This window comes from Rhea pennata, chromosome 1 (genome assembly GCF_028389875.1).
Source record: "Rhea pennata isolate bPtePen1 chromosome 1, bPtePen1.pri, whole genome shotgun sequence".
Taxonomy (NCBI): domain Eukaryota; kingdom Metazoa; phylum Chordata; class Aves; order Rheiformes; family Rheidae; genus Rhea; species Rhea pennata.
The window spans coordinates 24,819,724-24,833,434 of record NC_084663.1 but is presented as its reverse complement, the minus strand read 5'-3'; the positions used below and the strand labels follow the sequence as shown (position 1 = coordinate 24,833,434).

Genomic DNA, 13,711 nt, shown 5'->3' with positions numbered 1-13,711 from the left:
TGAATTTAACCTTATCTATTAAGATGACTGAACTTGAAAGTATCTCTATGCTGACATACACTGGAAATTGCTTAAATGTATGTGTACTGTTTTGAAACAGTTCACAGAGTTGAGCAATGAGATTAAGCCTGATGGTGTGATTTATAGAAGATATCAGGTTATTTATGCAAGTTAGTTTTCCTAATGGTTATCTTAAACAAGGCTTGAAAAATAGTAAAATAACAGGTGTCAGTGGGAATTGTACCATCCAAGATTCTTGTGTATATGTGAGTCTCAGTAAGAGACAAGCTCTTATGGTGTTGTGAACAGCAAACTGCTAATACAGTTCAACCTACATTTCTATCTATAGAGACACTGAATATCTACTAGCTGTTATGAAGCCTCCTAGAAGCTGTATGACAGCAGTGCTTCGGAAATTGCCAGCCCAATGGCAGAAAACATCCTGAACAGGCTTTTGTGATTTTAATTCTTTCCCTGCCATCCTACATCTTTGAAACATAGCTATCAAAGAATGCTCATTTTCATATCTGTGTTTTAAGCTTGTACCTTGAATCCTGTCTTAATTTTGTGGAAAGAGAGTTGAGAACCCTGTATAAGCAAGCATATTTAAACCAGCACATGAAGAGACATACTAAAAATGGATTTAAACTTACATAGGTTGCTTTCATACATCCAGGAAAGAAAAAAATGCTCAACTCTGTAGCATCAGATTGTAAATAAAAGAATTAAAAAAATTTTGAAAATTAGAATTCCAGACAGCAATTTGTATTCCTTTAAAAATAAATTCTAACAAGTATTTGAGAATACCTATTGCCTGATATTCTGTGAGCATAAAAGACTATAAAGTTCTCAGAGAAAAAAAAAATAGTAATTCCTCTGAAACCATGCTGGGTGAGCAGTGGGTGTTTCAGAGGCACGCTTCTGATGTTTGACTCTCTTCCTCAATGCTAACATTTTTGAGGAGCAATTTTCAGCCAGCGTGCACTAGCAGTAACCCCTACACACTCACAAACACACCGACCCCCCTACGCGTAGTACCACGCTGTGCTGCCCAACTCCCTGAGCACCAAAATCAAGCGCTGAGCAGTCCCTGCCCCAAAGAAGTAGGTGCTTCATCCGAGATGCTGTGGCTTGCACACAAGAGAAAGGATGTTCTCTGCAGTTTGTGGCAAAGGTTTGTCCCACGCAATTCACATTTAAGTGTTCGGATCGAGTATCCCTCCTGTTAAACTGATGAGCTGCTGCTGCATGGCTTCCTGTACAGATACAGACTGTAATTAATTCAATGTTTTAGCACTGTCTCATGTTTAAAATATGTGTTTGAAGAAGTGCAGTGTCTAAATGATGAATTACAGTTTTAGGTTGGAGATCTAAATGCTGTGATATAAGGTGTAAATTAAATAATCGGGTTAACATTGAGTGATGGGACCTTTGTCTGCAAGTTTGAAACAGTCATCACTTTTTTCATTAACGACAGGTGATAATTAACAGGAGACATGATTATTAACATTAGATTTAGTCATGAAGGCTTTTACTACTGATGCAGAAGCAGATGGAGTACCTATTTATGAGTCTTATTATAGGTTAAATCAACTGCTATGAATTTGTCTCCCAAATGTGTTAAGGGTGTAATTTATTTTCAGCCACAATTAACTTGTTAAAGATTAAAGACGCAGTGGCTCAATGAAGGGTAGTGAATGTACAGCATATTATGAGGACATTTTAAGCAAGGCTTACAGTGTGAGAAATCATTACACTAATTAAATTATTTTTAGCTTAAACTTTTTTCATGCATAAAGCTAACTTTTTAATGTTATTACATATACTTTATGTATGACCATTGTTCAAAGCATAATGTTATTTGATGGAGAACATTTTGTTTTGTCAGTGCTTTAGTATTGGGGCAGTTGGTATGGTTAGTTTGTTGTTGTTACTTTTATAAACATACTAGACCTGAATGCACAGTGCTCAATGCACTGGAGGTCAGACTTTCCAAAAATAATTAGTGATTTGAAGTACTTCGGTATTTGTCTACCTTTTATAACCATTTTTCACTTCCTCCTAAGACTACCTTTTGAGTATTACACTAACATTGAGAGGCAGCCTCTCCCACCCCAGTAGCCGGTCTAGCTGGTCATTCTGTTGGATGCTAATCTTAGGACCTCATTAAATTTAGAAGGCTGTTCCCTAGCACATCCTGAATGTGATCTTAGTCTAGATTCAGAATATCAATTTCTAAATGAAGTACATAATGGATGGTCCTACTCCAAGTGTATCATGGAAAATCAAAAGCCCCTCCATGACTGCCATAAATATACTTTTAGAGGATTCTAACTAGACTACAAATATGGTTTCCATGTAAATCACTAGTACTATTTTGCATACCTAGATTTTCTTGTTTGTGTAACTGTCCACTTTCCCTTGCATTTTAAGAAAATCTGCGGAGTACACAAAGGCAGAAAATTCCCAACACATTCCAGGAGTATCTGTGTGTTTCCCTGAAGCTTAATTTAAATAGGCTTACCAAAGTCTTTATGATTTATATTAATGATCCCAGAAATAATGACAGTATCCGCATAAACCTTTATTTTCCACCTGTTTCTCAAAGTAGGCTCTATATTTCTCTTCGATTATAGCAACCATATGGGGGATTTTATCTGTACAGTGCTACTAATTCACAAGAACAGTATGGAAGGAGAACTTACAATAACACTGATTACATAAAATGCCAATGATCATACAGTAGCTTAAGCCAACAGTTTTCAAGGAACAGAACCTTGTAAATATAAAATGAGATCAATATTTTCCTCATGCATATATTTCTTTTTAATTTTAACCAGTTGTGAATAATATTTCAAATAGATTAAGTGACCCAGAGTAAAGATTGCTATTAGCATGTCTAATCATCTGGAGATTTTTTAATTAAGGAGGCTTTGCAATGCTTACAGCAGCAGTTGGTTATTCAGTCCCTTGAATAGCTTGGACTCTTAACAGATGCTATTCTTATTATCTTCACATCTGGATTGTAGGATGGATACAAATAGTATTTTGGGTTAAGGTTGATCTGTTTGTATTCTTACTTCAATGTTTCTGCAACAGAGCTAGCACCTCTTGGCATCATAAATTCCCCTGTTTCTGTCTATCAGCTTCTGGAAGTCCTCCTTGGTTAAAGTGTCCCTCAGCGTTGTGACTACATTATGAAAAGATCATTTAGTCCCAATCATGGTAGTTCCACAGCCTCCATTTTTCTGTTGCAGGGCTTGTTGCCATCTACATTTCAGTGTCTGCAGTAGGATCTATTGGTGAATTACCATGACTGATCTCATAAGTTGCACCATCCTCAGGCTAGCATAGTCACAGGAAAGGGGACAGCAATTATGTGTGCAAATTTGGATAAGCAAGGAAGACAGTGGCATTTTATTATGCTTGAAATTGTTATCCAGCATCTACAGCTCATGATACAGAGTGCCTCTCTCAGCTTCTACTATGTCTGATGTGTGCTCTATCTTCTGCCTCTGGTGTAGGTAAAGATGCATAAACTATTTATCATGCTGTGCTATTGTGGTATCTTCAGGTCGTGTACATAATTTGGTGGGTTTCTGAGGGATTATTTATATTATAGCAGTTGTATTTGATGTTCCATGAGAACTGGTTCTCAAAAGCACAATTTTCTATCTTGACTTAATAATGACAGAATTCCGAGAGATCTCAGCTAATGTTTTGTGCTTGCAATATTTATTTGTGTTTCTTACCCTTCAGGAAATGTTTCCAGACAGCTCATTTTTACTTAGAAGATAATACGTCACCTCGAGTAATTTCTGTTCCTCCAGCTCCAATTTTCCCAGTCTCAGGTATTTGTCAACTATTTTGTGGATTAGTGTTAGTTATTGAAAGATGCTCTTTGTATGTGCCAGTATGAATTCTTTACATACTGTAACATCAGTAAATCAGATATTTGTGCCCTCTTACACTAATAGAGACAGGTGCATTTGATTGAGGCAGAGACTAGTGCTACTAATATTCTTTTCTGTAGGAACGCAAAAGAGAAATATCCTTCCCTTACAGAGTTGTTTCAGACATATGCTGCATCTTCTAGCCAGCGTCATCCACATTTGAGCTGCACTAAACAGCTCTAGTTCACTCTAGTTCAGCAGAGGATTATACCAGCAACATAATTTGCTGTATTTCTTCTTTGTCATTGAATGTATAACTTACGTATAGAATGTAACTTTTTGTTTTTACCATCAGGACCACCACATGGCTCATCTGTCTGCATTGCATTGGTTATTGTAATGTTGGAGGTTTTTTTTTAGCTTGCTGATATATTTTACTAGTATATATTGCCGGTAGTAAAATTCTCTGTGAGCCTCAGATGAAACATCATATGCAAATGCAAAATATTAGCCTCTCTTGTTTCCATTTCTACTATAGGTTATATAGAGAAAATTTTTCTTTCTTTTTTTCTTCAAAGAATATCAGAAGAGCACTGTGCAGCACTCTCCAGCTCTTTCAGACCATTCAGAGTAGAGCGAAAAACACATTAAATAGGTTACTTCTGCAAGTGATCCTGAGCCACATTTTCACACATGAGAAAAGAATATATTTTTGCATAAGTAATGCTATTTCAAATGGTGCAATTACGTGGGGAAATTAGTTGCCTCAGAATAGCTAAAGGAAGCAAAATTAGCCCTTGTGTAGATCTCTCATCAACACATTTAATTAAATAAATCCCAAACTTTAGGTTTCTGTTGTAACTGAATTGTAAGCATCTTTAAATATGTCTTGCATTGATTGCTGTTGTTAGAGACACAACCTTTTTCTTGTTTGACATGTATGAATGTCAAGTGGCATTCAGTATATGAAATTTCTGTTCTTAGTGTCTATCAGTAACTGTATTGCAGTACAACTGTATAATTTCCTTGCAATTTATTCTCGTCAACACAAATAGTGTTTTCCATTCATTGAGACAGAATTACACTTACTGTTATTTTGAGTACTTAAGTTGTGTGTTCCAATGCTGGTGGTTTTACTTCTAAAAAGCTGATAAATATTAACTTAAAGGTGTTTTTAAATGACTAACATTCACATAAAGTATTTTATGGAAAAACTCCAAGTGCCAAGGAAGTATTTTTGTTTCATTTTGTGTGCAACGGATGTCAAGGGTACAGTTTTTGTGTTTTCTACTGTAAAATGTTTTATCAATGTAATTTTACAACAATTGAGCCTAACCACTATATATTATTGGCAAAGAGCTTAGGCCAGGAAGAGCATTCTGTAACTGCTAGCTTTTATTTTTTATTGTAACTATGACTACAAACACATTCCACAGATCTCCTTATTACATATTTAGTTTTTCTTCTGTGGAGTTCTACTGGCAGAGGTAGAAAATTCACAGTTACTCAGAGAAAATGCACTTCATGATATAATTCAGAGAGGCATTCACTACAAATAATGAATTACTGGCACATATTATGTGCTAATATGAACCTTTAATTAGTATCAAGTGATACCTGCTATGCAGAAGTAGGATATATCCCTGGAGCCAGAAGTGACTAAATGGGAAATTAGCACTCACCAGAAAATAAAATAGTAATAGCATCAAACCTGGGATCTCTTTCTTCCTTATTGTCCGTGCTCATCTACTTTCCCTTTTGGTTTTGTGTTCACATATCATAGAATAAACGCTTTGTTCCAGGTTCCTTCTCCAAAGCATGAGGACAGTGTTACACATTTGTTCAGCTTCTCTTAGGCTTGACTGGATAAATTCACTTTTTGTATTCAGGTCCATTCGTGTAAATGGAAGACCAGATGGATCTCAGTACAAATCAACAAATCCTTGGTAACTGAAAGCTAAAACTATTTTATGGCCTAAATGATGAACATCTGTTGATATAAATAACAGGTCCCATTAAAATGTTTGTAAAGTTTCCTTCTCATATGAAACAGTGGTGAAATTGCAAATTCTGAAACAAAAATGATTTAAATTCATGATTTTTTTTAAAAAAATCTTTATTCTTCAGAGCCAAAAATAGTTAAAATAATGTAGTCTTTAACAAGTAATTAACAGAACAGATGACTCTGTTTACATAGCATATTTGCAGGAAAGAAAAGATTAAAAGTCCCAAAGGTTTTTGACATGATTCCTAATGAATATTATACACAAAAGAGTTTTTCTGTGTTTATATAAAGTAAGAAGGAGATTTCTTGAAATATAAACATCAGACTGAAAATTCAGACTCAATATCAGGACACACAGGGCACATTTATTGGCTGGGAATGTAGATATTTCCTTTGTGGGTATCCAGAAAATGTTCTTGCAGGTATGTCAATTCCAATTTACATAGATTAAATGATTAAAAAAAAAAAAAAAAAGATTTTCGCTTATAACTTGAAGCCTGAAATAAGAGTTTGTACTTGATAATCCCAGGATCAAGCATAAAATTATTGTCAGTGCTTTGAATATCATAGAATCATGGAGCAAAAGTGGGGAAAATTCCCTACTGGAAATCCTCTTGGAGTAAAAGAGGATGATTAGTTGTTATTTCCTTTGGATTTAAATGCATAAATTTAAATTTCTGTTGCAACTATGCAACATATCAGTAAAAACTGTAAAAGCTGTAAAACTGTAAAAGCATAGCAGTAAAAACTGCCGCATAATGCTGGATTAATTTCTTAGATTTTGGACTATGTAACAAGTCCATCAGAGTCCCAGTGCAACATTAATCAGCCTAAAAGCATCTTGACTTTTCTGCTTGATCATTCTTCCTCTACCAATACTATCCAGAGCTCTACTCCTGCTGTCTCCCTTTTGACATGTTGTAGAAAATTGCTAAGACTCTCAGTTCCCCTCGGAATTGAGAGTTTCGAGTTTGGAGTTTCGAGTGCTCTTCAATTTGTAGACAAAATCATCATCTTGCAGAATCAGCATGTTTTTTGGAGGTTTAAAGACAGAGAAAGAACTATCTGGGCATTTTCCATGTCTTCTTTCTGAATAGCCCTTTAGGAATGTATAGGTATTGAAGAAAGGTTTTAGAAATGTTATTGGTGTTAGAGAGTGATTTTAATTTTAAACAGAGACATATATCCTAAGTTCATGGTGTAAATTTTATTTCAGGATATTGTGTGGATTGCCTAAATATGAACTCCTTTATATGTCACTCTGGCTTTTTATTCTTCATAAATGTATTTTTTGTCTTTTCCCACTCCTAAGATGATGTTGGAGCAATTCCAATAAAGCATTTTCCAAAACATGTTGCAGATTTACATGCAAGTAATGGTTTTTCTGAAGAATTTGAGGTATGGTTCTATGATGTCATCTTTCCTTTTTAGCGCATACAAATAATGTTAGATTTAAATGCAGATGGAAACAAAGAAATTGGCATTACATTCTGACTTTCATGAATGTATAAACTTGAGCCCAGTAGGACTGCTCATGTATAAAAGCTAGGACAATTTATTAAAGATAATAGGGTTGGAATGCAGATGGGGATGGTTATTGTTGTGATAAAATGTTAAATGGTTGTGTGAATAACCTGTGAAATAGTTCATCAGACATAGACATAGACTTAAAGCTTTTTGAACACTAATGCCAATCGAATTTTGCAGAAGCTATCCACTTTTGCTTGTTCCATTTACAGAGAAAAAAATATGGAAGTAATTATGAGTACATGTGACAAGACTTCTGATTAACAGGGGAGCTAATGTAGAGTCTTCATATATGGTAGTGAAAGCTTTACAGTTCCTTTCATAAAGTATATGGTTGATATGAGGTATTTCAAAACTTTGAAACATATACTCTTATCATATATGTCAATATCACCATAAGAAACCAATGAACTTCATTGTTTTTCACATTCCTACACGTTAAGACTGAGTTAAAGATAGATGTCTGTTCTACCTTGTCATTTCTAAAATACACGTAAATCCCAACTCTGTAATCAGAGCTGTGGTGTTAAAGTTCTTGACATGTATTTTCTCATAAAATCACTCCACTGAGACAGAAACAAGGTTGTTTATAGATCTCTATTAACTTAAAATATGCTTGTAGTAGTCCTACTGCTTAGACAATAATACTGAAAGTAATTCACATCTTTTGGTTTTGGTTTTGTTTCCCCATCCAATGAGCTGCAATCTAATAGACCAAAAAATCTGTGTCATTAATCTAACTACTTCATCCACATTTCTTCTGCAACTCATATAATATTCAGAATATGCATCTGATTGTGGGATCAAACTTGTAAATGCTTGTAAATGTCCATTACATATTCATATGTGAAGCTAATCATTGCATAGGCACTGACAGGACTGGGCTCCAGATAGACTGGCTGTTAATAAGGGCAAATGTTGAAGGATTTTGTGTAAATACGGTGATAACAATGTTCCTTCACCATAAGCGAGGAAATTAATAAAAAATAAAATCATTTATTGTCACCTTTTCTTAAACTGCAAGAGTGATTCAAGGACTAAATATATTGCATTTCACCAGCTGACACCATCTTTCATTCTTGCTGTTACTATGACAAAGAATCCACTGTTCTCATCTTTTCTTGGAAATCCTTTGTTGATTTACAGAATGTCCCAGAATTAATGGTCTGACCTTTTTCCTACCAATAAAGAACTTACAAGTTATAGAAGATTTTAAATATAGCCATTATCTTTGCAGAATCAGCATACTCTTGAAGAGGGGGGCATGAACATGTTCAGTTCTTTATTTCTGTTTTGTATTATGAAATAGCTCATATTTAACATTCATTTTAGCAGTCTATAGCAAAGCTGGTAACCACTTTTCATATATATATTTAAATAGCTGATAAGGAAGATAGTTTGTCTTAAAATAAATCCTAGAAAACATTGGGAAGTATTATTATAGTATTTTTATTCATGGCAAAATATTTTTATATAACTTTGTGAGCCTTATAAATGCCTGAGTTTCCTGTTAACTAAAATAATCAGTAAAATACTAATAAATGAATTGAATTCTGTGAATTTTGTAGACTTTGCCTACCTTCTCAAGCCTGTCTCTCACAGACAGTTTTTAAAACACATCATTGAGAAACTGCTGGCAGTTAACAGTCCCATGCGACTGAGTTGCATATTTTCCAAGACTGCAATTGAGTTCAAAGAGAGCAAGAGCATTCATCAAAGAAACTAATGCAGTTATAAGGATCAATAATAAGACTTCATAAATCCTTTGAACAGTTAGATACATAGATAATCTGACTAAAGGCAATGATGTTGCTCACATAAATATGCTTTCCCAGGCCCGGTGTATAACATTAAAGATAGGAAAATAGATATCAGTATTTTAACAGGAAAGTTATTTCAAAGTTCAGAATTGCTAATCTCTTTCGTTTTTAAGAGTTATGTTAAAATATTCAACTTTGTTGTTATTATGAAGATATATATTGCATGACCATAACTGTTTTCCATATAGTAATTGTAATTTATATGAACACTTTTATCCATTGTTCTGTGCTGTGGAATTTGATTTTTTTTACTTTTTTTGCATTCATTCCCTCATTAGACACTGAAAGAGTTTTATCAGGTAAGGAATTATTTCACTGCATTTCTTTAGCAATGAAGTAGTTGTAAAATATCATAGATAAATGGGTGTAAGGTTGTGTTTTTTCATGCTAGCTTACTGTATTTTAAGACACTGTATATATCTTAATATTTACTATACTATGATGTACATTTTTTTCCAGGAAATCCAGAGCTGTACTGTAGATCTAGGTATTACATCAGACAGCTCTAATCACCCAGACAACAAGAATAAGAACCGATATATAAATATCGTTGCTTGTAAGTAAATGCTTCACTTGGTGTTTTGTGTAAGAAACCATTGTAGACAAGTATAAACTTACACGGTATTAGAGGAGAGGAAAAAAAAAACTCTAGAATGAAAACTCTAAGTACTGCTCAGCAAAATGGCCAAGATTTAACATTTCTTCAGGGTAGTCCTCTGACATTCTGCTGCTTTGATGAGCATTTGTTAGCAAGACATACTTGTGTCTTTTGGGATGACCCAAAGGCAGTTGGGAGATTTTGTTATAATGTCATTATAAAGCCAAAGAAGCTGTATTTTGATTGCCAAAATTAATCCATGTTTAAGCTGGAATAATGATTATTTATCCTCTCTAGGAGCTGCACAATCCCAGGATATATTTACTGACCTATACAAATATAAATTTTCCAGTTTTATGTTGTATTGTGCCCAGCCATGATGTAATAAATCCTTTTCATTAGCCAGGACACATTTTCCAATTTCTTTGCCCTCTCTTTGGAGTCATTGTCCCTGACCTCTTGATCATTTTGATGTCTTAATGTACTCAGCTGTCTATAGTATTTCATCTTTGTGCTGCTAACAAGAAGCTCTAAGTTAAATATATGTTCATCATTCAATGGCACTAGAGCTTTATAGATAAAGAGACAGAATCAATCCATCTGGCAAAAGACCATGGAAATTGTATACCGGCAGTAACCATTCCACCTGGCTGAAGATACCTCTAGAGGGAAGGGAGGTCATGAAGGTTCCTCTGCCATTCTCTGAGTTTGTACCTGATGGTACGGAGAGCACTAACCTGACTTTGTCATCAAAGGGCAGTGCTCACGCAGGGCGGGAAGGGGAAAGAGTATTGTGGCAGCTTTTCTTCTTAACAAGTTTTACATCAGTCCTTGGCTTCTTAAAAGTTTTATGAATGAAGATTTTGTGAATGGTGACATGCCTTTGACCTTAAGGAGGGTTAAGTCTGAAGTAAAAGCTTTGTCCATTGGCTCTGTGAAATGGTGGGTGTGATACAGTTCAGGACTAAATGTCTTTACATGTAGGAGTTTACATGAAAGTCGGTGTTTGAGCTCTCATTATAGTCAATGGAACTCTTGGGCACATTCAGTTGTCCTGAGTAGGTGACCAGGGCATCTGGGATGTCCTAGGCATTCTGCCTACCTTTCTGCTGTCATTCCAGAAGTGTGTGGATCTCCCACAGGTCCTGCATTACAGTTTCATGCTCCTCACTGAGGTCTCAGTTACCTTGGGGCATCTTGAGTAGCAAGAAGTGCCATGTGCAGCAGAGTCGAGGCCCTATTAACAATGGAGGCTACAGAAAGCTTTAGCTCACCCTGAAGTAGTCACCTCGTTGACTGAATAGGCAGTCAGCTGAAGGCTCTTCAGCTGACCAGCTCCATAGGCTCCCAGAGGTCTCCAAGCTCTGCTCTCTTTCCCTTGAAATGAATTCCTCTCAAGAAAGGAATCAGTTACCAAAACATGGGAGCCTACCATCATTTGCAATATCCCAGGTCATCCTGTGCAGCCTTGGTAGTCATACCACAGGACTTAGAGAACACCTGTACCCTTCTTAAGCAGCAGATGGACGTTATAAGGCGTAAAATGCCTAAAATGACTTTAATACTTTTGTTCAGGCAAATAAATTGTGCACCTCAGTATCACTGTACACTCTATATAAATACTGAATACCAGCAAGTAACATTAGTCTTTTTTACCGTGACATTGTAATGTACAGCTCTGACAAAATCACTTTACACTATCATCCTTTTTATTCATCTTTACTGTAATAGGATTATTTTTCTCAAGGGACTCAGGTTTCCATCAACTGCACAGTTTGAACTTCCATGGCTTCACAGAGCTGTACACTTTTGTCATATGCAAAGATCTTTTTATGTCTTTTAAAAAGTATTACTATTTACTTCTGAAAAAGTTTCTGAATTTCTGAATCCATTGATTAGGTTGTATTTTTGCAACTAGAAGTTTGAATGTGCTTCATACCTAAGTTCAGGATGTTTGCGTATGTGACTGTCAATGTACTAGCTTAGAAATATTGTAAAATCCATTTTATTTTTTTAATATTTTACAGAAAGAATATAATCCTTGCAGACAACTATGCTTATTTTGTCCTTTTTTAATACAGATGATCATACTAGAGTTAAATTAGCACAACTTGCAGAAAAGGATGGAAAACTGACTGATTACATTAATGCAAACTACGTTGATGTAAGTGCATTTTTCTATCTGCCAATCCATTTATCTGTCAGAACTCTGTTCTCTAAATACTAAGGCATGGAGGTGAATAGACTTAAAAAAAGTGTCATAATGTTAAAGGTTTTGTTAAAAAAACCTTTTGATCTGACTTAAACCCACAAAGTGATGCAGGTACATCTCCAATTCTTCCTTGAATCCTCTTGATCTTCCAGCAGCTGCAGCTTAGTGAAGAGCTTTATGAAGCATAAAATGTTTTATCACATCTGAATTGTTTCAGAGGCATTTCACATGTGAATGTTTATTTGTTTATACACATTTGGTAAGTGCTTAATTCTTCTCTCTGAGACAATTTCATGAGGATAAGATGACATTTAGCTGAGATCCTCATAGAGATACCATTCATTCAATTTTCATATCCAGTAATTTGCATGCGAATGATTTTGATTCATTTCTTAAACCACTATCATAACAGATGTCTCATAATCACTATCATGTCAACATTCTGCCAGAATGCGGGCACTTGAATATATATCCTATTTGTTGATATGATAAACATTGACATAACAGTTCCATTCATGTGTCATCTGGTACCACAGGCATTCTGTGAATTAGATAGTTATAAATTCAAAAGTACTTAAAAGCTCTTGAGATTCTTTAAAAATAGATATATATAATGTCACATAATCCTCCCAACCTTCTTTTGCTTGTGGACTGTGATTTAACAAGTGTCATTTGTTATATTTCAATTTAGGGCTACAACAAGCCAAAAGCCTACATTGCAGCTCAAGGGCCACTAAAATCGACCGCTGAAGATTTCTGGAGAATGATATGGGAACATAACGTAGAAGTTATTGTGATGATAACTAATCTTGTTGAGAAAGGAAGGGTATGAGTACCTTTGTCTGTTATTTATCTCTCTGATATTGATAGATCTATCTCTCGCAGGCTCTTTCCTCTCTTTTAAAAGTCTTTTTTAGGCATTTATTGAGAAAAAAGCAATAGTTTGTAGTAGTTGTTTGTACTAGAATTGGCCATAGAAGTATAAAGATGAGGATCTGTAGTATGAAACTGAAGAAAATACTCAATTTCCAACAACTGAGGTCTTGAACATACCATGTTATAAATAAAAAATTGTCTTATACTAGAAAATGCCATCTTGGATGTATTCAGGAGTGGCCAGACTGTGGACAATGGGCCAAATTCTGCTAGCAATCTGTTTTCTGAAAATCTCTTTCTCATGCACCCTTAGGCTCTGGAAAGGAGACAGCTTTAATTCAGATTAAGTATTCTGAATGTTCACTCTCTGTTAACATCCCATGCCACCTACAGTTCCTCGCTCATCACATGACTAGATACGCATTAATCCCATGAACCAAAATGAGATCTTCTCTTATCATAGGATGTGTCTTCATCTGATTACTTGATGGGGATATGCATGTCCACTGGGGTCACCTGAGCAGCCATTGCATCACGCATGCCACATACTGGCAGCAAGCATGCCTGTCACTTGACCTAAAATGCATGATTTCTTGTCATATGACCAATTAAGTGCCTGTCAGGTGATAGAAACAGCAGATGCAGGCACAGTAAGTACTATTTCATTTACCAAACCAGACTATAAATGTGTACTCTAGTACTTCTAGAGAAGGCTTGAATGGTTACCCAACCAAAAGGCTGGACATTGCAGCTCTATATAGCTCTGTTCTGACCACACAC

General features: G+C 35.4%; 1 protein-coding gene across 1 annotated transcript in view; it reads left to right on the top strand.

Moving 5' to 3' along the window:
* PTPRZ1 (protein tyrosine phosphatase receptor type Z1) overlaps positions 1–13,711 on the top strand; it is a 102,726-nt gene that overhangs the window by 75,211 nt on the left and 13,804 nt on the right. Inside the window, exons 14-19 of the mRNA XM_062592002.1 lie at positions 3,760–3,851; positions 7,211–7,296; positions 9,524–9,544; positions 9,705–9,801; positions 11,925–12,007; positions 12,747–12,881. Of these exons, the coding sequence (XP_062447986.1) occupies positions 3,760–3,851; positions 7,211–7,296; positions 9,524–9,544; positions 9,705–9,801; positions 11,925–12,007; positions 12,747–12,881 (514 nt within the window). The remainder of the gene's footprint in view (positions 1–3,759; positions 3,852–7,210; positions 7,297–9,523; positions 9,545–9,704; positions 9,802–11,924; positions 12,008–12,746; positions 12,882–13,711) is intronic.